Source organism: Ovis canadensis, chromosome 17 (assembly GCF_042477335.2).
Source record: "Ovis canadensis isolate MfBH-ARS-UI-01 breed Bighorn chromosome 17, ARS-UI_OviCan_v2, whole genome shotgun sequence".
Taxonomy (NCBI): Eukaryota; Metazoa; Chordata; class Mammalia; order Artiodactyla; family Bovidae; genus Ovis; species Ovis canadensis.
The window spans coordinates 14,832,784-14,857,146 of record NC_091261.1 but is presented as its reverse complement, the minus strand read 5'-3'; the positions used below and the strand labels follow the sequence as shown (position 1 = coordinate 14,857,146).

General features: G+C 46.4%; 1 protein-coding gene across 11 annotated transcripts in view; it reads left to right on the top strand.

Moving 5' to 3' along the window:
• The window catches only part of TRIM2 (tripartite motif containing 2), a 186,602-nt gene that overhangs the window by 98,382 nt on the left and 63,857 nt on the right, over window positions 1-24,363 (top strand). The window contains exon 1 of one of the 11 annotated variants that reach the window (XM_069556664.1): window positions 20,642-20,881. The exons of the other annotated variants lie outside the window; for them this stretch is intronic. Within the exon in view, the coding sequence (XP_069412765.1) occupies window positions 20,879-20,881 (3 nt within the window). The 5' untranslated portion in view covers window positions 20,642-20,878. Of the gene's footprint in view, window positions 1-20,641; window positions 20,882-24,363 lie in introns of those variants that run through there. 11 annotated transcript variants of the gene reach the window in all.

Genomic DNA, 24,363 nt, shown 5'->3' with positions numbered 1-24,363 from the left:
ATTGAGTCTGTGATGCCATCCAACCATCTCATCCTCTGTCATCCCCTTCTCCTCCTGTCCTCAATCTTTCCCAGAATCAGGGTGTTTTCAAATGAGTCAGTTCTTCGCATGAGGTGGCCAAAGTATTAGAGTTTCAGCTTCAACATCAGTCCTACCAATGAACATTCAGGACTGATCTTTAGAATGGACTGGTTGGATCGCCTTGCAGTCCAAGGGACTCTCAAGAGTCTTCTCCAACACCACAGTTCAAAAGCATCAATTCTTTGGCACTCAGCCTTCTTTATAGTCCAACTCTCACATCCATACATGACCACTGGAAAAACCATAGCCTTGACTAGACGGAGCCACCCGAGACATGTGGAAATGTTGGTGATAACCAAAAAACAACCTCTTTGTACTTTTGATGTTGGTTCTGGGAGACCACAAAATCAGGACAATAACGGATTATTTAGCTGGGCATCGGAACACCAGGAGCATCCAAACAGTGGAATTATTTTTAAAGAAGTTTTTCATTCAGTTTTAAAAATTATGCCAGTGTGATAATTGAAGAACATTTGCACTAAGGAACAATATGAGTGGGGATGCTGTGATCCACCAGCTTCCAAAGGCCAATGGGTGGTACTGTAGCAACACAGTCCTCTGAATGCAGGATAGAGTGGATCATGGGGACCACTCCACTGACAACAGGGCAGTCTTAACTGTCGGTGCCAAGGTGCTTCTTGGTCAGATACATGTTTTGGTAGGCCCAAGCTGTGCTGAATGTTAAGTTTCAGTCGTTCGTACACACGTTACTTTTTAAAGCACCATTTAAAAATTTGTTTTATAGAAGTATAGTTGATTTACAATGTTGTGTTAGTTTCTGCTGTACTGCAAAATGATTCAGTTTTATATGTGTGTGTCTGTGTTCTTCTCATATTCTTTTCTACTGTGGTTTTGTTGCAGGAAGAGGGACCCCAGCAGTAGGGTAAGGAAACCCAGGAGAACTGCTCTGTCGCGTGGCTCGCAATGTCGGGTTTTATGGTGATGGGATTAGTTTCCGGGTGGTCTTTGACCAATCATCCTAATTCAGAGTCTTTCCTGGTGGCGCACGCATCGCTCAGCCAAGATGGATGCCAGCGAGAGGGATTTTGGGAAGTGGACGGACATGCAGTGTCTCCTTTAGACCTTTCCCTAACTCTTCCGGTTGGTGGTGGCTTATTAGTTCCGTAGTCCTTATCGGGATCTCCTGTCGTACAACAGCTCATGCACATGGTGACTACGGTGCCTGGCCCGGGTGGGCGGCCTCAATCAGTGTGCCTCCCTGAGCGCTTTGACACAGGATGCTGGATATGGTTGCTGCACACAGGGCCTCGGTCATTCATTCTGTATACAGTAGTTTGCATCTGCTCATTCGGACGCCCAGCCCTTGCCTCTCCCTGGTCTTTCACAGCCACAAATCTGCTTCCTCTGTCTGCGAGTCTGTTTCTGTTTCATGGCTGGGTTACCGGTGCCATAGTTTTCAAGGTTAATCGATTAATGTATTTAATTACTTGTTCCTGGCTATGTCAGATCTTAGTTGAGGCATGCAGGCTGAGTTGCCCCATGGCATGTGGGATCCCGGTTACCCAACCAGAGGTCGAACCTGCTTCCCTCACACTGGCGGGCGGACTCCCTACGAGGGCCGTCCCTGTGTCGTAGTTAAAGGCTACGTATAAATGGTTTCATATATGGTGCTTGCCTTTTCCTTTCTGACTTATTTCACTTAGTGTGATAATCTCTAGGCCCACCCATGTTGTTAAAATGACTTTATTTCATTCATTTTTGTGGCTGAGTAGTAATCACCCCCCACACCTTCTTCATCTGTTTCTCAGGATGGACGTTTAGATGGTTTCCGTGGCTTGTCTATAAATAGTGCTGCACTGAACATGTGCCTATTGTAATCATGGCTTTGTCTGGATATATGCCTAGGAGTGAGATTGTCAGGCCCCGTTTTCAGTCACTGCTCTTTTGGAGTTGAGATAACTAAGTGCTTCTCTGGTGGCTCAGTGGTAAAGAATCTGCCTGCAATGCAGGAAACCTGGACTCAATTCCTGATCAGGAAGGTCCCCTGGAGGAGGGCATGGCACCCCACTGCAGTATTCTTGCCTGGAGAATCCCATGGACAGAAGAGCCTAGTGGGCTACAGTGCGTGGGATTGCAAAGAGTCAGACACAACTGAGTGACTAACATTTTAACTAAGCTCCAGAAATACTAATCCAAAATAGATCAAGTCAGTTCCTAGACGTTTTGAATACTTTTATTTCTAATAAGATGGTTCTTTAATCTCCGTTTTATCAGACCAGCAATTCCTGTCTTACAAATACATCTTAAGAATAAAATTGGGTGTTTAACATAAAACCTTGTACATAGTAGGTACTAAATAAATGTGAGTTCCCTTGCTCTTCACATACCATGAACCAGAATATATGTAAGGGAAAAGTAATATTCATTGAATGACTGCTATTTACTGAGGACTTACTTCTATCTAGACCCTGCTATATCAGAGGTAAAAAGATGAGTAAGACTCAGGCCAGGAGCTCACTCTCTAGTAGGAGAGACAGACATCTAAACCAGTGATTGCTGCAGAGAGTGGTAAGTACAGCGATAGAAGTCCTGAATACATACAGGGAGGGCTGAGTACCTTGCCTGAGTGCAGCGGCTGTCAGGGAGTTTTCAGTATAGAAGTGACGCATCAGGTGAATGTCTGGCAAGAGAAGAAAAGGAGTCCAGGGAGAGGGAAAGCACGCGAAGGTTTAAAAGACGCAGGGAGGCTCTGGAGGCCTAGCGTGAGTGCAGTTATAACCCTTAATAGAGGACTTTCAGAGGGCAAGCCTGGAATCACTAAGGGCAGCAAATCCAGCCCCAGTTACCTGCCCTGCAGCTGCTGCACTTAACTTACATGACGTGCAGTTGGGTTGGGGGCTCTTAGTGTGTCCAGTGACCCGAAGTGGTTTGGATGCTTTAGTCACCACAGGGTTGGTAGGATCCAGAGGCCGAAGAGGTCCAGACCCTCTTGTACAAAATCTTAGGGCTCCTGTAATGGACTGAATGTTTGATCTCCCCAAAATTCATATTTGGAAGCTGTAACCCTCTCATATGCTGGGAGTCGGTCATAGATGGGACTTTGGGGAAGTCCTTGGGATAGATGGGTCGTGAGGGTGGGGCCCTCCTGGTGAGATTGGTGCTCAGTCTCCTAGTTAGAAAATAACTGACTTGCATGGAATTGTTTTCAAGGTGGGCTTCCCAGGTGGTGCTAGTGGATAAGAACCCGCCTGCCAATGCAGGAGACACAGGAGACGGGGGTTTGATCCCTGAGTTGGGAAGATGCCCTGGAGGAGGTCATGGCACCCCACTCCAGTGTTCTTGCCTGGAGAATCCCGTGGACAGAGGAGCCTGGGGGGCTCCAGTCTCTAGGGTCTCGAGGAATCGGACACGACTGATGTGACTTAGCGTACAACATGCATGCCTCATAAAGGTAGCTCTTTTTTTCCTTTGCCTTTCTGTTTTCTTAATCTCTCTCTAGTCCCTTCTAATCTATAGAAAAAGTTACTTGCTCGTTTGTACTTGTCAAAGATCACCGTCATGCTGTTTTGTATCCTCTTCAGTGTAGAAGCCCCTTGCGCCTGGTAGATGACGTCATTGCTGCATGAACGTGCAGGGAAGGAAGGGATCCGTGACTGTCCTGTATCAGTGGCCTGCTGTGGGCCCTTCTCCTGTTCTCTTTACTTTCCTCTTTTCAACAAAAATGACTGCTATCAAGTAATACCTCCCTTGTTCATCTTCAGCTTAATCGGAAGCAGAGTTTTATTTTACTCTTATTGTTATTATGCTTTTATTCTGGCTGTGCTGAGTCCTCTGTGGGCCTCTCTCTAGTTGCGGCACTGGGCTTAGTTGCCCATGGTGTGTGGGATTTTAGTTCCCTGCGCTGGAAGGCAGATGCTTAATCAGTGGACCACAGGGAAGTCCCGAAGCAAAGTTTTAGAGCAGCGTGAAATGCATCTGAACTTTCTGCCATGATAGGGTCACTAAATAAAAACTGAATTTCACATCCCTATTTCCTCATTTGGCCTAAATATAAAAGATCATTGCTGCCAAACTGTGCATACGGATTGCAAGGCTATTTTTGAAAATGTTTCCCTGTGATAAGCTTACAAACACTTAAGGGCACGCGATACAGACAATGGGGCACAACACCTTACTTGCTAGTGTTTCCTTTCCAATATGTTTTTAGGCTCCCTGTTTAAAGAAAGAGGTTTTACATTGTAGTTTGAGCAACTCTTTCAAAGTGATGCATTTGCCTAAGCAGTAAGTATTTTTCTCTTACTTAAAAAAGCAATATCAAATATCAATAACTTTTAATAATTAGGCGACCTTCACCCACTGTGAAAGGACTTAGTCTAGGATCAGTGGTATCCTTTCCTCTGCTGCTTCTGGGACTCTGCGTGTTAAGAGGGCTCACTAATTCAGAATACATGAAAAAGCAAGAGTGAGTTACAGAGTATCAGAAAACCTGTTTACTTTTATTACTCCCAGTATTTACATGTATCTGGTAATCATGTAGGGTTTCCCTGGCGGCTCAGATGGCACAGATTCCACCTTATAGCAGGAGACTTGGGTTTCTTCTCTGGGCGGGAAGGTCCCTTGGATAAGGGCATGGCAACCCATCCCAGTATTCTTGCCTGGAGAATTCCATGGACAGAGGAGCCTGGCAGGCTATGGGGTCACAAAGAGTCAGACAGGACTGAGCAACTAACACCATCACATTTATCAAAATTCAGTAATCATGTAAATGTGTTATAAAGCATACTTTTTTTGGATTTGTTTAGTATGTATTTATTTTTCGTCTGGATCCTGTGGCGTGGGGAGTCTTAGTTTCCAGACCAGGGATAGAAGCTGTGCCCCTACAGTGGAAGCAAGGATTCTTTTTTTTTTTTTAATTTTTTAATTTTTTTTTATTTTTAAAATTTTAATATCTTTAATTCTTACATGCGTTCCCAAACATGAACCCCCCTCCCACCTCCCTCCCTATAACATCTCTCTGGGTCATCCCCATGCACCAGCCCCAAGCATGCTGCATCCTGCGTCAGACATAGACTGGCGATTCAATTCTTACATGATAGTATACATGTTAGAATGTCATTCTCCCAAATCATCCCACCCTCTCCCTCTCCCTCTGAGACCAAAAGTCCGTTATACACATCTGTGTCTCTTTCCCTGTCTTGCATACAGGGTCGTCATTGCCATCTTCCTAAATTCCATATATATGTGTTAGTATACTGTATTGGTGTTTTTCTTTCTGGCTTACTTCACTCTGTATAATCGGCTCCAGTTTCATCCATCTCATTAGAACTGATTCAAATGAATTCTTTTTAACGGCTGAGTAATACTCCATTGTGTATATGTACCACAGCTTTCTTATCCATTCATCTGCTGATGGACATCTAGGTTGTTTCCATGTCCTGGCTATTATAAACAGTGCTGCGATGAACATTGGGGTACATGTGTCTCTTTCCATTCTGGTTTCCTCGGTGTGTATGCCTAGCAGTGGGATTGCTGGGTCATAAGGTAGTTCTATTTGCAATTTTTTAAGGAATCTCCACACTGTTCTCCATAGTGGCTGTACTAGTTTGCATTCCCACCAACAGTGTAGGAGGGTTCCCTTTTCTCCACACCCTCTCCAGCATTTATTGCTTGCAGATTTTTGGATCACAGACATTCTGACTGGTGTGAAGTGGTACCTCATTGTGGTTTTCTTAACCACTGGACCACCAGGGTAGTCCCACATACCTTAAGGATCAGGTGAAAACATTTTCAGAAAGTGATAGGAAACTCTTCCTGGAAAGTAAGTAAGAACACTCAGGCAGGTTAGGCTGTCCTGATCATGTCTTGCTTACACCATTTCCCTGGCAGATCTCTTCTACAAATAAAGCTCAAAGGTATCTTAATTTCTTTTAAAAATTGGAGTATAATTGCTTTACAATGTTATGTTTGTTTCTGCTGTTGCGATGAAGTGAATCAGCTATATCAAATGTATCTTTAGCAGAGGTTCAGTGGTGACAAGTATTTCTGAAGGCATTTTACAGGAGAACCAGGCCAGCGAGACTATTCTCTGAGGCACGCTGATACACTTGTGGGCAGGCTGACTCTTGGTCTTCATCCTGTGGTTTTGGAAGCTACATGTCAGGACTGCGCATGTGCTGTGGCATCGTTGGGGTAGGACCCTGTCCATCGTTAGGGTAGGACCCTGTCCCCATGGAGTTTACAGGTTGGTGGGGAAGGTGGCTCTAAGCAAGCGTGCAAATAATTATGTGTCATTACAAATGGTCATAGTTGTCATTAAGGATTCCAACACAGAAAAGTGCTAAAAAACAAAGGGCGGGGGACACCCACTTATGATGAGAGGGTCGGGGAGGCCCCAACGAGGTCCCAGCGAGGCCCCAGCAGGGAGGCATCATTTGGACAGAGAGCCAAGGGTACGGGGACAAGCTTGCATCTGGGGGTGGAGGCTCCAAGCAATAGGGCAGTGGGCACAGCATGCCCTGAAGGGAGCTTACTCCTCCCTCCTGAAGACCTGTTTTGCCATTTACCAACGAAAAGCAGCCTCTTCCTCTGGCCTTGAAATCTCAAAATTTCAATGAGGTGATGAACTCACTGGCTCTTGAAAGGCCAGAAATCATGGAGAGAGAATGATGGAGGGAAGAGCAGAAACTTGATGGCACAGGAAGAACAGGCCTAGAATGCTGCTAGGAGAGCCCTGACTTAACAAAAAAGAAGGAAAGAAATGAACCTTGTTTTTATCATGAATCAGCTTTGTGGGCAAGACTAAATTAAGACTAGGTTCTTCCATTTGCATTTCTGGGGGGCAAGCAAGCACGAGTTAATAGCCTTTTTAAAATAGAATGGAAATTCTACTGGGGCCATCAGGGAACAGAAGAGAGACGGGTCGGAACGCACTGGCCATCTGATGCCAGCCGCACACGCCTGAGTAAATCTGTGTGTGTGCTTCTACCACTTCGTGCTCCTCTCAGATTTGACGAGCTTACAAGGCTTCCTGAGCAGTCCGTACAGCAGCTAATGATTTAACTTCCACACTTCTGTGTTTATTTTAGTGTCAGATTTTTACAGTCAAGGTCATTCTGAAGATATGCCCCTTCTTAGCTGTGCAAAGTTGGTCGATAGCCTCTATTATGTCTTCTATCTTTTTTTTTTTTTCCTTTCTATTCCCAGGAGCCTGCCTCCTCTGTGAATCCCGTTCCTACAGGATGTCATGGTTTATTTTTTCCCTGCCCTTTGCCAAGCGTACGGCCAGCGTTTAACCTTTTAGTACTCTCATCCTTTGAGGTGGCTTCCTGTTTCTCTGCTATCTTGGAAACTCCTGCTGTTTGACTGCAGGGTTTGCATATTCATAAATTCTGAACCTTTGGCTCTCCAAGCAGGCCAGCTGTAGTATGAGAGCTGTTTGTTATTCCTCGGTATAGTTTTCTATTTTCACTTGCCAAGAAATACACCTGTGCTTGTATTTCCAGTCATTTCTGCGGGGATCAGTCTCCAGAAAACTAACAGAGTCATGATGAAACCTGGTGGGATCATAAGCAAACCCGGGCAGCCTGTAAAACGGCTCCGCAGGTCTGCCTGTGCGGAGAGGGCAGGGGGCAGCTGGAGAGACAGAGTCATGCCCAAGATCAGGTTTTGCCATGCTTGCTAACTGTATGGCCTGGGGGGAGTTTCATCACCTCCCCAGGCCTGTTTCTTTGTCTGTATGGTGATCTGGAGAGCTCCAGGTCCCTGACCCGAACAGAGGAGTCAGGGACCCAGCCAAGTGCGAGGCAAGCATGTTGGCAGGGTCCCTAGGATCAGGACCAGGTCTTTAGAGAAAGCATTTTGCTGCCTTCCAACTATGGGACTGTATCCTCTCTCTGGTCCTTTCCTGCTGTTTTATATATATATACACAATTCTGTTTATTTACCTTTGGCTGTGCTGGGTCTTCGTTGCTGTGTGGGCTCTCTGCTATTTGTGCAGGGCGCCCACTGTCTAGTTGCAGGGTATGGCCTGCTCGTTGCAGTGGCTTCTCCCGTGGCGGAGCACGGGCGCCAGAGCACGCAGGCCCCAGTGGCTGCAGCGTGTGAGCTCAGGAGTTGCAGCCCCCGGGCGCTGGAGCACAGGCTCACTAGGTGCGGTGCCCGGGCTTAGTTACTCTGTGGCAGGTGGGATCTTCCCAGATCAGGGATCAAACCCGTGTCTCCTGCATTGGCAGGTGGATTCTTTATCACCGGAGCACCAGGGAAGCCCTCCTTTCCAGCTTTAAATACCTCTGATTCTATGAAGGGATGCGAGTCTTGTGCCTTCCCACTTCCAGTCACTGGTGGAGAGGCTCTGCCAGGGCAAGACGGAAAGTGGACCAGGATTCAGGCCAAGAGCTGGGCTGACGACCTGACCCCCAGTGGGCCTAGAAAGTGACAGTCTCTGCCCTTGGTGCAGGTCATTTGACGATCTGTATGACGGAGGGATGGCTGTGTCCCTGTAGAGAGAACCTGCGCCACGCCCTGTGGTAGGGAGAGGTGAAGGAAAAGGCCAGGTTCTCTGACCTCGGGCTTGTGCTCACGGATGGGGAGGGGAGGCGTATTGGTGCAGTGAGGTCAGTCTTGGCCAAGGTTCCTTCCCAAAGCCCAGCTTCTCAGTTTTTTCTTTCTAAAGAAGCCTTGCTTGCTTTCCACATTAGAGAGCAGTTAAAGAGGCAGTTCTGCAGGGAGCCAGCAGGTTATGGATGACTTGAACTATATATGTGTCTGTGGCTGGGCCGTGCCACTCCCAAGGAGAGTCCCCGCCAGCTAGAGGGTGTTAGCATGACATCCGACCTTGAGGGCCAGTCAGCACTTCAGTGGTTCAGGGTTAGTAGGTTCTTCATCCAGTAATGAGAGCAGAACATAGATAACACAGTCTTGATTTTGAATTTTTTTTTTATTGAGGTATAGTTAATTTACAATGTTGCATTAGCTTTCAGTGTACAGCAAAGTCATTCAGTTATACATGAATATGTTTTTTTCAGATTCTTTTCCTTTATAGGTTATTAAAAAATATTATTGAGTAGCGTTCCCCTAGCTATACGGTATGTTCTGTTGGTTATCTATTTTTTATATATAGGAGTGTGTATAGTTTAACAATTTTTTATTGTAGTAAAAGTCACATAATATAAAATATACTATTTTAACCATATTTAACTGTCCAGTTCAGTGGCATTGAGAACATTAGTGTGTATAGGTTTTAAAAGATGTACAAGAACAGATTGGATTCTTGGAATGGCCTTATAAGAAAGCCTTTGCATTTCCTCTGGAGCAAGGGAAACAAGTTTAACTGTTAATTGCAGTATACCTGGAGTATGGTCTTTCTACAGCATCGAGAAAGATTGTCTGGCCTGCGAGGAATTTGATATGAACTAGAGAATAAAATCCATCCCAGATCGCAGTGGAAAGTGAAGCACAAAGTCCTGTTTCCGTCCTTGGACGCTGAGGCAGTGAGGGAGGCGGCGGGAGAGCCGGGAACTAGGAACTGCCCAGCACTTGGGGCCTCCGACTGTTGTGCGAGCGGACCATCTGCGTTTTGATCTGCAGGGGGCTTGGGACTGGGCCTGTTTTCTTGCGGGTTCTCCTGCCTGCCCTCATGTTCCCCAGCCCTCTTCTCTCCTCGTCCATTCTTGTGGGCCCTCCTGCCTGCCCTCATGTTCCCCAGCCTTCTTCACCCCTCGTCCATTATTGCGGGCCCTCCTGCCTGCCCTCGTTTTCCCCAGCCCTCTTCTCTCCTCGTCCATTCTTGCGGGTCCCTCCTGCCTGCCCTCGTTTTCCCCAGCCCTCTTCTCTCCTCGTCCATTCTTGCGGGCCCTCCTGCCTGCCCTCATGTTCCCCAGCCCTCTTCTCTCCTCGTCCATTCTGTCATCTTTCATCCTCTCCGTGTAAAATTTAGGGGTGTTGTGACCCTCTGTGACATTTCCGACAGCTGGGTGTCTCCGCACCCAGCCTTGAGAAGTGCAGTACACACAGGGCCAGTTCTCGCACCTGTAGAGACAGCTTGCCTTTGTCCACAAAACACAGGGCGATCGTGTGTCTAAGGAGGGAATTGTCTTTTCCAACTTTGATCTTGGGCACTAGTAAATTGAAGGTATTGCTTACTTGTCTTTGCTTGTGCACAAATAAATTGTAGGTATTGTTTTTCCTTTATGAGGTTTTCCCTGTCTCTGGGTTGGTCTGTTAAAGTTAGCCGGGCTTGAAGTAGACACTGTCTATGGGTGTTACGGACCTACCAACTAGATTTCCCTTTGAGGCAAAATCCATGACAGGAAGTGCCAACCCTTTCGTTAGGCTTGCTCCCGGGTGCCCAAACCAAGGCCTGTGGGCCACATCCACCCACTGCGCTGTAATGGTTCGCGAAGAAAAGCCAGGAGCAAAGTGATTTTCTGTGCGTGTGAAATTTACAGATGTTATCAGCGTCTATGAAGGCGGTCCGACTGGAACACAGCTATGCGCCTTCACGTACTGCCTGTGGCTGCCTTCACTCTACAGCAGGGTTGAGCAGTTATAACAGAGAACACAGAACGGTGTGCCCACAGAGTCTAAAAGGTTTCCAGAGAAAGCTTTCTGACCCCAGGATTCAGTAATTAAAACCACCACCATAGTGATGTCTTTTGAGTCTGACTATGTGCCAGGCACCATGCTCAGCATCTTTCAGGCATCCACTTATTTTATTCTCATAACAGCCCTACAGGTGTAACTGTTCTGTCGCTGTTTTACAGAGGAGGAGAAGGAGGGCCAGAGAAGTTGTGTGATTTCCCCCACATCACATCCCTGGTCCGTGGTAGAGCTGGATTTGCACACACATATGTCTGACTCCAGAGTCTGGAATATCATCCAGTGCAGAATGCCATCCCCGTCAGCTGGAGTGGCACCCATGAGCATCCTTGCTAAGTTATTTGAGATCAAATTTATTTTTATTTTCATTAATTTATGTTTAATTGAGACTTTGTGTTTGCATCGCATAAGAGTGCACAAGTCCCTTAAGGATGGTGACTGAATGTGGACCCAGCACAGCACCCAGGACATAGTAGAGGGCAATTAAAAGCTAGTGGAGTAGGGGAATTGGGTGGGCAATGGGGAGAGGGCAGGAGAACGGGGAGAAGAGAGACAGGAAGAGGAAAGACATTATCGAGGAAGAGTGGGGATGCTCCTGGCATTGGCCGTCAGGCCACAGATGGCTCCACCTGGCACCAAGCTGACTCCCGCCGCACCAGATACAGGGTGCCCTGGACTTGCCAGGCCTGACCTGACCCATGCATACACCCCCTCTGCTATGGTCTGGCTGCTCCTACTCTCCTGCCCCTGCTCTGCTCACCTCTGGTGGCACTGTGGTTTCCTGGCACCCAGCCCAGACATGCTGCTAACTGCTGAGGGAGAAAGCTGGATGAATCAGGGTTCAGAGCGGGTCCATTCAGTGGAGGACATGAAGCGAGGGCCCCCATTCTCACATCTAGGGAGGATGGCTTTCCTCAAAGGGGAAATGTTGACTCTGGAAAGGTGCCAAAAGGAATCCTTTTTCTTCTTATATTTCCAAGCAGGCTACTGGGTCTGAAGGCGAGCAACTGACCAGTGAGGACTCATGTCCACTGGCTGCTGACCAGCAGAAAGTACCAGGGCTCTTTCTCACAAGAACAAGCCAGAGGGAAGGGAGCAGAGACCCTCTTCCTTGCTGGGCTGGCCTATCTTTAAGAGTTAGTGTGAGGACTCACCAGAGCAACAAAGTAGCGCTGTAGCCTCTTCCTCAAAAGTGTCAGAGCCAGTGGGAGACACCATTGCTAAGTGGCTGAGGCTGAGGGAGGCTGTGTCCTTCCAGGATGATAAAAGTGGACAGATACATTGTTTCTGATTTTCCATGATTCTGCCCACTCTCCTTTCCTGACTTGTTTTAGTTGGCATAAGAAGAGAATTAACTTTTCATCCAAAAAATAAATGTTTATTGAGCCCCTACATGAGCCGGGCTCTCGGAATACAAAAGAGAGTCGCTAGTCATCCCTAAAGGAGCTCAAGCCTAGTAGAGGCGATACTGCTAGTGCCTCTGCTCTCCTAGTATGCGAACTGACTCCTTGCTGTGTGTCAGGCACTGGCGTGGGTTCTCTTCATAGACTAAACCATTCAGTTCTCACACAAACCCAATGAGCCAAGTTATTATGCCCATTATATGGATGAGGACATTGAGGCACAGAGAGGCTCAAGGACTTGCTCAGACTAATCAGTGGCAGAATGGGGACTCAACCCATCCTGGCACCACAGCCCATACTCCCCACCCCTGCCCTGGTGGTAGTGACTTGAGGGTTGAGCATGTTGTGCGCTGAGCTTGGCGCTCAGGCCCCTCCATGCTGTATAATTTAATCATCACGACAGCCTTATGAAGGGACAGTTCCCAAAGGAGCTTACAGAAGCAATGAGCAGCCTGAACACAGAGCAAATACAGATGTGTCTCCAGAGCCAGCGCCTAAATTACAGCTGCACGCTGACTTTGGCAGTATGATTCTAATACAGGTGACCAGTGCGGCGGGTGTCTCTCAGGCTGCTTAGGAAAATGCTCTCCCCTGGTTACAGGTGTTGGGTGAGGCAGCCTCCTGCGGGTGGGGCCGCCTCCTGCGGGTGGGGCCAAGTTTCACCATCCTCAGATTATTCCCTCTGCCAAGGTACCCAGCTTCCTCCTTGAGTACCACCCTTCGCGTTAGGGCGCTGAGCTCTAGACGTCCTCAGGAAACTCAGGCCTGTCAGCGGAGAAAACCCCACCTTGCCCCGGTGGCACCTTGGTTAAGATAGCTCAGATGCGGAAGCCTGCAGGCCTGGAAGGCAGGAGAGGCGAGGCGCAGCCCAGGGGCTGGGAAAGCGCCGCAGCGGCGCACCTGCGTTGCGGGAGGGGCAGGCCTCGGTGGTCCCTGTTACAGCGTTGATTGCTGTCACCCGCAATGAAAAGCCTGAGTCGCCCCGCCCTCCTCGGGGCTGGCATCACCACCACGTGAATCAGTTATTTCATACAGTCGTCTTGCCTCCTGGTGAGAATAAGGTTAGAAAAGGATGCCTCCAGGGAGAGAAAGATTCAGAGTACAGGCAGAGCGGTGGATGCGTCTACGGAGCGGCTGCCTCGGGGCGGAGCCTGTTGCCATAGGAACCGCGGCCGGGCTCCGTCTGGACCCAGGGCTGTTTTCCGGGCTCCGCCTGGCCTCTGAAGCCAGGCTCTGGGAGATTGGCCGTCACCGGGGGATTATTTCCTTAGACTAGAGTTCTGGAAGCGGAAATACTTAGTCAGCAGACATGTACTTTGGTAAGGTTCTCTCTGAATTATATCTTGGTTAAAAAATAATCCTTTTTATGGGACAGAGAGGAAGAAACGCGGGGAAGAGGGAGTCAGGGTCCAGCAAGATGATACCAGCACCGCAGCCGCATCAGCAGCCCCGGGACCTTCAGGTCAGGGCTGTGCCCCGCCCAGCTCAGGTCTTGGCTAGGCCTCAGCCCCGGCCTTGGCAGGGCAGTCACCGGGGGAAATTTGCCGCCTAGAATCCCTGACTCTAAATCCCAACCTGGTAGTCAGAGCCACTGCAGTGATTACTTAAACAAGGTAAACCGCTGAGGCAAGCCGGAACTTGGCGCTGCCTTGGGTTTAATTGTCCAAATGAAAAGTGTGATCGTGAAACTGGCGGAGAGGAAAACAACCCTCGGTCTTGATGTGCTCATCAGTACGGACATCAGTAATTAGGGACCCAGGGTTAGGATTGGGAGCTTCTCTTCCAGGGATGCTCAGGATAGATGGTCGACTTAAACTTAGTGAGGCCAAAGAGCAGTAAAACAAAAGAGCATTTTGTTTGCTTGCTTTTGCTTGTTATTTTTGTCATAGTCAGAGCAAGACAAAGAATAAGGAAGGGTCAGCACTCTGCTGGGATGTCTGATGGATTGCAGAATCCTGTTCTGCTTCAGTCTTTTGTGTGAAGGACATCTTCAGGCTGAGAAGGGGCTTCTGAGGGCAAGAAGAAGAAACTCAGATGGTTGTGGGTTCAAGCTGCCACCCAGACCCACAAGACAGATTTTAAGGTAATGATATGGTTCGTAATCATCGGCACAGGATGCGAAGCAGGCAGCATACGTCTTCACCTTGTTGGGAGGCTCAGAACCTCTTGCCTCGCTCCCCTGCTTGGGATGTGTACCAGAGATAAAAGCCAGCGGAGGAGAGCACAAGTTGTAGCCCCCTTTTCCCACCCGCCTTTTACGCCAGGAGTTCCGCTCATGCACACCAGAATGAGACAGGTGTAACGTTCTCCACGTATCTCAACTCTGTTCTTGAGAGAACGGTGCTACGGGAAAGCCAGGCCCTTCTCAGGTGGGTCTGCGTCAGCCCAGGCCTTGTGGTAGCCTTTCATCCATCGTAGAGGCTAGGGGTTGAATTATGTCCCTCAAAAAGATATATTCAAGTTGCAAACCCCACTACGTTTGGGTGTGGCCTGTCTAGGAAGGGCCGTCCTGACACCTGAGACCCAATCAACATGCCTGTGACTTGATTTTTGGGTCTTCACTGCCTAGTACACCACCTGGCACATAATTATTTGTAAAATGTATGACATTAAATGGTAACTCCCACTCCCTCTTCCCCCCCAAAAAATTAAATGGTAATTCCAAGATGAGTTCTGGTGTGAGTTCCTTGGCTGTAACTGAGTCAGCTGATTCTGTTTTCATCATCCACAGAACCCCACTAGGTTAAGGCCAACTTGCACCATCTCTCTTTGCAAGGACACTTTTAAAGGGAAGATTGTTTCTGCTTTATCAACCATTATTTTCAAACAGTCCTCTTTGGTATAGGACCTTTCCACCACCACTGAAGAATGACTCCTAGACTCCAGGGTGAGCGGTCTGTGCCACCTCTGCCAAAGGAGAGGAGAGGACTGCCTCTTGGGGTCCAAGCTAAACCATTCACCCAAGTTGGTTGCAAAGAGTCTGGACTGACAGGAAGAGTCTGGTTCTGAGGGGTCACTTGTGGGGTGCTGGTCTGTAAAATCCATCCTAACAATATCTCTTCTGCAGTCACTCAAGCCTGAGCTGGAAATAATCATTCCTTACCATCTTCTTTCAGAAGACAATTTGGCAACAATATTCAGAAAGGCTTTTGGAAACAAAGATTATGAAATCAAACAAAACAACTAAACTAAATGACGATTATATTAAGTTGACTTTATAGGCTCCTGGTTTTAGGCGGCGGCCTCCTAGTTCGTTGCACTTATCTTTCCCTGAAAGACATCCCCGCTCTAACCAGCTGGCTCTGTTGCATTGTGGGACTGGCTGCTCCCTGTCCCGGCCTTTGCCCATCCTTGAGGGGCATTGTGGCACCATGAAAGAGGAGCTATGCCAGCCACAAGGCCCTAACTCTAGTTCACCTCACTGCCTAATGGCCGCTGCACTCTGGGCTGGTCTTGTAAACCTGAACCTCAGTTTCCACTAAAGTAATAAGATACCTGCTCTTGTTACTGCCCACCACGTGACAGGCCGATAAGTAAAGGCAAGTTGTTGGGGCAAGGAGCAGCAACTGTATTCAGAAAGCCAGCAGGTCAAGATGATGGACTAGTGCCCCAAACAACCATCTTCCCCAAGTTAGAATTCAGGCTTTTTTTTTTTTTTTCCCAGTAGAGTCATTATTTTGTTTTATTTTTCTATTTTTTGGTGATACCATTCCGGCTTCCCAGGTGGCTCAATGGTAAAGAATCCGTCTGCCAGTGCAGCAGACACAGGAGACCCAGGTTCAATCCCTGGGTTAAGAAGATCCCATGGAGGAGAAAATGGCAGCCCACTCCAGTATTCTTGCCTGGAAAATTCAATGGACAGAGGAGCCTGGCGGGCTATAGTCCATGGGGTTGCAAAGAGTCGAACAAGACTGAGGGACCTCAGTTTCCTGATGGGATCAAACCCCGGCCCACAGTAGTTGAAGTGCAGAGTCTTAACCACTGGATGGCCAGGGAATTCCCCAGGCTTCTTTTCTACTAAAAAGGGAAGGGGTATGGTTGGTTGCAGCAAACCTTTTGGCGCCAGAATCCTTTGTTCTTGCAGCTATCCAGTCAAAATGTTCCTGTAAACCTCCTAAAAGACACTATTCTCTGTTCTGCAACTTTTTATCTTATATGAATGGAAAAGTGTTACACTTTTAAAGGCCAGAGCCTTGAGAGTGGGCCATCCTGTATATTTCAGGCTATAGACGGCCTTCTTAACTTAGAGCAAAGGCAACAGAATGCCAAAGTTAAAGCAAAATAAGCAGATCCAATATGGAGTCAGATTTGTCCGTCCCTGTTAAATTCTGTCTCTGGGTGTGCGTTGCTTTGTATTGTGAAGGCGCTTTCTAAATTCTAAACCACGAATCAGGTACGAAGAGTTGCCTTTCCGTAATGGTCTCTGATCCGGCTACTTTCCAGTTCTGAGACGAGCAGAACCTTTACATGGTGCTACGTGGCTCATCGTTGGTAGGGCTTCTGCCGCTGCACACCCACCTTCTGGCTGCTTGCTGTGTGACAGGCACTGCATAGGGGCTGTGGAGTTAGAGGTAAGAGATGGAGCAGGCAGTGGTTTCCAGCAGAGAATGCTGTGGAGCTCAGGAGCAGCACCCAGTCCACACGGGGATGGGAGGGTCTGGGACTGAAGGAGCCACAGGGAATCCTCCTAAAGTGCGGCTGTCCTTGTGGATTTCTGGAGGACTTGAAGGAGTTAACCCGGGAGAGGGGTCAGAAGAGCCTGCACGTTCCCCTTCGAACAAATGCTATGCTTCTTACATCGCTGTCAGCAGAGTGAGAGGACAGAGATACTTGTAGGAGACCCTCCCACGTGCTGGGGGATGGCAGGCATCCTGCCTCAGGCACTAAACCTCAGTAGTATCTCCCTACCCCTAGCCCCCAGACGCATAATCAGTAGGACAGTCAAAAATGCCCCTTCCCATTCCTGAATGCGTACCCCACCACTCCATCAGGGGGATTGGTGCCCTGCCCTATTCTGCTTAAAAATGGTGGCATGACTTAGGAACCAGAGTGTGACTGGGGAGGCTACAACAAGGAAAAAAAATGAGGAAGGCAGAGGGCAGATCATAAATGGCCCTATATGCCATCCTAAGAGGTTTATGTTCTAGCAGAGATGCCCTTGATTGGAGATAAGTAGACTACACAAAGGACTTTGAATTGAACCTGACACGTAATACACGGTCAGTAAATTTCCCTTCTCTGTCTCCCAGGGTCCCGCCAAGCCCAGCTCTATTAGCACCTCTCGTGTTCTTACACGTGTGCACTGCTTATACTTCCTGAGTGACCGCAGCTGACTGAGGACAGTTAGCTCTCTAACGTCTATTCAGCTGGGGGGAAACACTGGGGAGGGGTAAGACAGCACCACGAAGTCTGCACGGCATGCCGCAGACTCAGCCCCAAGGATCTTGGGCTCATCTCTGCTCTTGGGGCTTTACCCTCTGGCTGCAGAAGGTCTCAGTGCAACTCCAACCCAGAAAGAAACCGTACCAATAGCTATGACCACTAGTCAAGGACTTAACCACTCCCAACTGCAATTGTCTGCTTACTCATCCGTCTCCCACTCTGGACTGTGATCTTCCTGAAGGCTGAGCCACCGTTCTGTTCGTCTCTGTATCCTCAGAGCCTTTTCAATGCCTGGCACATGCTAGCCATTCAATGATTGAGTGAGTAGGTGAAGCTTCTCTGACTGCAAGCCAGGCAACGAGACCAAGGATCTCTCCCACTTCCTCACCGTCCTGTGAGAACAGAGACTCACTCCGAGTGTGTGCCCCACAGTTTGGGTTGAGTGGAGGGGTCAGAAGAAATGACGTCAGAGGGGAGGAGTAGATTTCAATGCATTTGGCTACCGGATTCATCATGGTCAGTAAATTTCATCAGAAACACAAATGAGAGGAGAGTCCTGTCTTAGGAAGTCAGGGACTGTTGTGATAGCCTGTCTTAGGAAGAAGACGTAGCTTGGAGTGGGATGTGCCTGCCTTTAGTTTCCAGAGTAGATTCTAATTAAATTGTAAACTTCTAGCAAACACCTATATATGAATGTTTATAGCAGCATTATTCATAACAGCCAAAAAGTTGAAACAACTCAAATGTCCATAAACAAAACATCCATCTGCTTATCTGTACAGTGGAATATTTTTCAGCCATATAGAAGAATGAAGTGCTGATACAAGGCACATAGATTAACCTTGGAACTGTTCTGTAAGTGAAGTAAGCCAGACCCCTCAGTTCAGTTCAGTTCAGTCGCTCGATCCACATTATTATATGATCCCATTTATGTAACAGGCCAGAATAAGGAAATCTGCAGGGACGAAAGACTGAAGACAGGAGAAGGGGACGACAGAGGACAATTTAGTTGGACGGCATGACCGACTCGATGGACATGAATTGGAGCAAACTCTGGGAGTTGGTGATGGACAAGCAAGCCTGGTGTGCTGCAGTCCATGGGGTCACAAACAGTCGCACACGACTGAGCAACTGAACTGAACAGATAGAGACAAACAGTAGATTAGTGGTTGCTTAGGACTGTGGGGGATGGGAAGGTAGGGGTAACAGCTAAAGGGTACAGCTTTAGAAACGTATTAAATTGAGGTATAGTTGATTCATAGTGTAGTGTTAGTCTCCAGTGTACTGCAAAGTGATTCAGTTATATTTTTTCCAGATTCTTTTCCATTATACTTCATTACAAGATGTATGCCATACAGTAGGACCTTTAACTATTTTCCATCTGCTACTATATAAAATCATATGTGTATCTGCTAATCTCAGAGCCCTAATTTATCTCTCCTTTGGTACCCATTAGTTTGTTTCCTGCGTCTGTGAGTCTCTTTCTGTTTTGTGAATAAGTTTATCTGTATCATTTTTTAGACTCTATGTGTAAGTGATACCACATGATACTTGTCTTTATCTGGCTTATTTCGCTCAGTATGATCGTCTCTAGGTCCATCCATGTTGCTGCAGAGGACGTTATTTCCTCCCTTTACAGCTGAGCAACGTTCTGCGGTGCATGTATGTGTGTACAGGTTCCACACCTTTCTCCGTTTGCCTGTCGATGGGCGTTTGGGCTGTTTCCGCGTGCTGGCTGTTGCCGGTAGTGCTGCTGTGAACATTGGGGTGCATGTATCCTTTCACACTAGCGTTTTCTCCAGATCAGTGCCCGAAAGCAGGATTGCAGGATCAGATGGCGGCACTGTTTTTAGTTTTTAAGGAGCATCCGTGCTGTGCTCCACGGTGGCTGTACCAGTTGCATTCTCAGCAGCAGTGGAGAGTTGCTTTCTCTTTACTCCCTCTCTTGCATTTATTGTTTGTAGACTTTTAAATGATGGAAACTGTACACTTGAAGTGGGTGAATTGTATAGTATGTGAATTATGTCTCAATAAAGCTGTTAAAAAACAAAACAAAACTTCTAGAGCAGGTGTTAACCTGGGCTTTTGAGAACTGTGTACTATGCCAATTTGGGTATGTGTGTGCATTTTTCTGTGATTTGTCAAGCTCACCAAATTCTTTGCGACCATCCCCTCCTGCCCCTCTGCAGAGCTGAGTGCCCCTTCACCGGGCTTGCTGCAATGCCTGATTACATGGAAAGAATTTAATGAATATTAATGTTATTAAACATGCAAATTCAGTTTTTATCATTTAAATAAAATAATTAGTGTCTACTTTTAAACTAATAACTAACCAAGGAATAGAAAGCAATGCATTTCCCTGCTCCATTGCTATAGAAAGGGAATGATTATGGATTCCATTCTGATATATAGGATTTTTATATTCTAAAGTATTGCTTGTAATATGAAGACCTAACTTTTTATGTGGCTTCTTGCTGGTCATTTTTGTTACTAAAGCCTTTTCAGGATCAGTTAAATGATAGAGGAGTTATGTTAATATGTCAAGTTTGACAAAGTTTCTAACGTTTGAGAACGTTGGCGTCATCAGAAAAACAGAAGGTTCTGTTGTCCCCCTGAAATAAATATTGACTTACATGATTTTTTTCTGAATGATTAGAAGGACAAAAAGCAGAGAAATATCATTTGCGTGATTTGACTTTGAGGAACTGTATTTTATAGACCCTTTCCTGGGTAAGACCAAGAAGGGAAAAGTAGAGCCTTATTGAACTGGGCTGTTTTGCATTTAAAAAAAAATTTGCATTGGTGTTTCGAGCTAGTTAAAAAATCTAAGGAAATAGATCTTTTTTTTTTTTTTCTCCTTACTAAGGGAAGTGAGTTTGTGCTCTCACATTCCACCCAGTCTTCTGAATTCGAACTTTTCCTGCTGAGCTCCCGCGGGCCTAATTTCTTCCTGGGATCTTTCCACACTGCATCCCCTTTCGATCACTTGGCGGCACACCCTCTCTCGGGTTGGTAAGCCTGTCGGCTGCGGGCGCAGGGAGCTGTGCACAGACAGTCCTCCCCCTGGTAACCGTGCAGCCGGTTCTGGCGATGGTGCCGCGGCCCAGCACAGGAGCGTGGAAACAGCTGACTGCTGACTCAGAGGGGAGCGCAAGCCACCCACGAATCTCATTGCAGCTCGCCGCTGCATCCCGATCCCATAATCCCTTGCTTGGTCTGCTGCAGTCTTTTCAACAGACGCTGAGTGGGAAAAAGATGTCCTGGGAGATAAAGGTTGATTGGTTTGAATACCGAAAGGGGTCTCCCACTTGTTCATGACCCAGAAACATCCCTGCCGACTGTCCTGAGCCTTCTCTTGCCTCCTGCATTTTTCTCTTCCTCTCTTCTGTTCATGAGCTGGCACACCACTCCACAGAGCAGAAGATATGCTGGGCTGCTGATGATGGCTGCACTGCATGGTAGGGAATTTTAACCAGTCTCTTTGCATGCTGCTTCCAAACTCCAGTCGTGAGCAGAAATGTGCATTGTTCTTTTGGGTGGCCGCGGGCTGCAGCGCCAGGTGGGGGAAGATGTCTTCTTTGCCTCGTTCGTTAGTCTGTCTGCAGAAATGGGTAGGTCCTCGGTGTTCATACTGCTTAGTCTTAGCCCAGGTGAATAACTAATTCACCCTGCTGCCTCTGTGCTGGTGTTCACCCCTCTCTTCTCTCTAATGGTGACGCTGTGTGCTCTGTAACTGTCAGACAGAGGGAGACCCACTCTGCTTAAACAAAAGCATCAAACTAGCAAGACTAGGGTGATCATCATGCAAGGTTTTTCTTATCAAGTTTCTAATGTGGTCTAACTGGATCTTTATTTTTACTAGTTTTATTGTAATGTGTATATAGGCCTATCTTAAATATAGTATTTTTTCCCTCGGTACCCCAGGGCAGAGGAGACGGTGTGATTCAACCCTCCCCCACCGTGTCCTCTGTTAGGGAGCCCTGGGGTTGAGAGCCACAGTTCCCAGTTGCCATTGGAAACCCAGTCATTCGTAATGCATGACTCGCCCCTCTGAATTCTGAATGCCATTGATGATCAGAAAATATGCAGGAGAACATTTGGGGCCTTTTCTGACTTTTTTTTTTGCGGCCTTTGAAATAGACTCAAATCTGGGTGGAGTTCAATGGCAGCACTACACAGAAGGGGGGGGAAAAAATCTTGGGTTGGACCTTAGGTTTGCTTCCTGAAACAGTAGGCATCATTTTTGTATCCAAGAGCTGTTTGTGCAACGATGCCCCACCCTGCCATTATTCCTTATTGAGGTAGGGGGGCAGGGGATTAGGAGAGCAAGTAGGAAGGCTATTATTTTAAATTAAAAATTGAATGTTAATTAGTAGGTTTCTGAACCCAAAGGTAAAATGGTATTTCTGTCTTAAGAAAAGATGGTTTCACTATCAGCTTCAAGGAACAGGTCCATAGATTCAGAATGAGGCATTTTAAAAATTAATTAGTTCACTTCTTTGGTTTAAATCACCTAGCAGTAGTTTTATTCCTCATGAGTAATTGTGAGTGCTTTTTTGTTCTTGGCTTTGTTTTAATCAGACAGTGTAAGGAAAGCCATTTGTTTGCCCAGATTCTTGAATCGATTTCTTAAGTACTAGGATTCACTCCTGCCCACTGTGAACCTATTTCCCGGTGCCTTTCAGTATTTTTGGACAGATGCTTTAGCAGCATCCTTCCTAACCCACTGTGTTGTTAAATAATGCACGCCCCTCCAGAGGGAGCACACAATGAGAAGTTTCATGTGTGCTGTGGTGGAGAAAGCAGCTTTCTGTTGCAGAGATGTGAATAGTGGCCTTTCCTAAACCTCCAAGTGTTTCTGTCCAATTTTCTCCTGGAAAGACACGAGGGGTTGGCATTGGAAAGGTTAAAACACTGCTGAATTAAAAATGTTCTCTGGTAGAATGGGCTGTTTCAAGAAACAAGAAAACAGCATATATATAACCCACACATTTTTAAATGGAGAATAAAATCTATATATATTTTCACCATAGTTAATGTTATAATCCTGGGATGACTTATTTTTTTTTATTTATATGATAACAAAAGTTGAGTGATTTTGTTGCTTGTGAAAGATGGTAAAAAAAAAATACTCATTCTTTGTCTTACTAAAGTAAAAATGTCCTTCACTTAGATTTCTTTAGACATTAATTTCTCTAAACCCAGGACTTTCTTTTACCTATCCTTATTAAGTAGAAAAAAATCCTAAATATGTAGCTATTTATTTAACTAAGCTTAATTTTTAAGACTCCCTTGTGCTTTTTTTTTCATTACCTCTCTGATAAAACTAAGACTTCAGCCAAATATTTATATGTATTATTGAGATATATAGGAGAGAAATACTTCCAAACTTAAAAAATTGCCACAAATTTTTTTCTGTCTTTTTTTTTTCTTTTAAAAAATGTGACCGAGTTACTTTTAATTGTGGTCAAATTCTCATTTGCACACACCTGTGATTACTTTTCAAAAAAAAAAAAAAAAAACCTAATACCATCTGTGTCCCTTTACTACTTATATAAGAATTTTAGTGTAGATTTATAGGATCTGCTTTCTATTAGGGTTCTTTGAATATTATTATTATGCAGTTTATCAGAATTGACCAGATCAGGCTTCCTCGAAGAATTTGCAGATTCAGATTAGACCAAATACTGAGGAAAAAGGAACCCAATATAATTATTAAAATAGCATCATTGGAAGAGATACTGATTCCTGCTTTTACATGCCAGTCTCCCCTTTTCTACTTTACTCACTTCTGCCTTCATATTCTCTATTGAGAATTCCATTCTTCTAAGTGCTTTTATTATTATGATTGGAAACGTATTAGTTTAAGTAAACATTTATTCTAATCAACAACAGATTTAAATAATATGCTTCCAGGGGAAAAAACGTATTGCTGCCATATACGCCTGTGTCTTTTGAAGTTCCGATGTAGAATAGATTTCTCTTCTTTCTCGCTAATCTCGCCCACCTCCTGGGGCTTAGGGCCCTGGCTGCCCTCTGCCTTTCCCCAGAATATTCACCCTCTTTGTGTAGTCCCCAAGGAAAGCAAGGGAAGAGACTTGGCAAGGTGATGGATGTGGGGAGAGGAGACCCCACTCACCCTGACTGTCCCAGGGCACTGTCAGATGAATGTCAATTAGCCTGACCACTTAACACTCCCCATCACACAGACCCAGCCTTCTGGAACTTAGAAAGCCCAAAGCAGACCTTAAGAACTGACTCTGGAAGGTGAGTACTTTCACGAAGAAGGCAATGGCAAGTGTTGGCAAACTAAAGAGGTAGAGGAGACAGGCATAACTGTCATATCACAGATTGGGGGCTTGGTTTAAAAATCAGCTTCCATATGACCAAGCTCAGCAGTCTAAGGGAGCTGTCATGCATTTGACCCTGGGAAGGAGAATCCCCCTGGAAAGCTTGGGCACACGCCTCCCTGGAGACAGAAGGTAAAGCGGATGGCTTCCTGAGGCCCCCTGCCCCGCCTCCACACACACTCGCATTCCTCCCGTCAAGAAAGACACTGCATCTGGCTTTTCTAATTTACAAAATGGCCCATTTGGGATAGAGACTTGATTGAACTGGAAATAGGTCACCCTGTTTTAATTTCACTGAAGATTGTCCTCTTTTCTTTCCTCCAGTTGAGTCCTCAGTAACAATGCAGATTTCATTGCAAGTGGATAATAATATGCTCATAAATTTGAAAAATTAAAAAATACCTCGTTTTTTGAATTGTATTTTAATCCGTACCTTGAGCTCCAGGTACCACCTGCTCTGGCAGGTAAAAGGTAGTTTACTATGAGTTTATAGATAATCCCAGTGGTTCAAGAGCTCCTTCCTAGAAATGTAAAAGAAGACTTTTAACTTCTTGGGAAGTTGATTTAAGCACATCTGCACCATTGTCATT